This window comes from Microtus ochrogaster, chromosome 1 (genome assembly GCF_000317375.1).
Source record: "Microtus ochrogaster isolate Prairie Vole_2 chromosome 1, MicOch1.0, whole genome shotgun sequence".
NCBI classification, from domain to species: Eukaryota; Metazoa; Chordata; class Mammalia; order Rodentia; family Cricetidae; genus Microtus; species Microtus ochrogaster.
Window position 1 is genome coordinate 113,212,658 of NC_022009.1, and position 300 is coordinate 113,212,957.

General features: G+C 70.0%; 1 protein-coding gene across 2 annotated transcripts in view; it reads left to right on the top strand.

The window, feature by feature from the left end:
• Positions 1 to 300, top strand: part of Mlf1 (myeloid leukemia factor 1) — a 24,591-nt gene continuing 24,291 nt past the window's right edge. For both annotated transcript variants that reach the window (XM_005344079.3, XM_026783642.1), the window contains exon 1: positions 1 to 139. In XM_005344079.3, coding sequence (XP_005344136.1) covers positions 93 to 139 — 47 coding nt within the window. In that variant the 5' untranslated portion in view covers positions 1 to 92. The remainder of the gene's footprint in view (positions 140 to 300) is intronic.

Here is a 300-nt window from a genome sequence, read left to right on the forward strand (position 1 = left end):
CAGACGCTCCGGGCGAGCGGAGAGCAGGCTGAGGGCGACGCGGCGAGCTGCGCCCATTTCCACCCGCGCCCGCCGCCCGCCGCGAAGCCACGATGTTCCGGATGCTGAGCAGCAGCTTCGAGGACGACCCCTTCTTCGCGTGAGTGTGTCAGCCACGCGCACGCCCGGAAGGCAGGGGGGACCCGGCAGGTCGTGGGTGTGAGGAGCAGTGGGTGTGAGCAGGAGTGGGTGTGAGCAGGGGGTGTGAGCAGGAGTGGGTGTGAGCAGGGGGTGTGAGCAGGAGTGGGTGTGAGCAGGGGG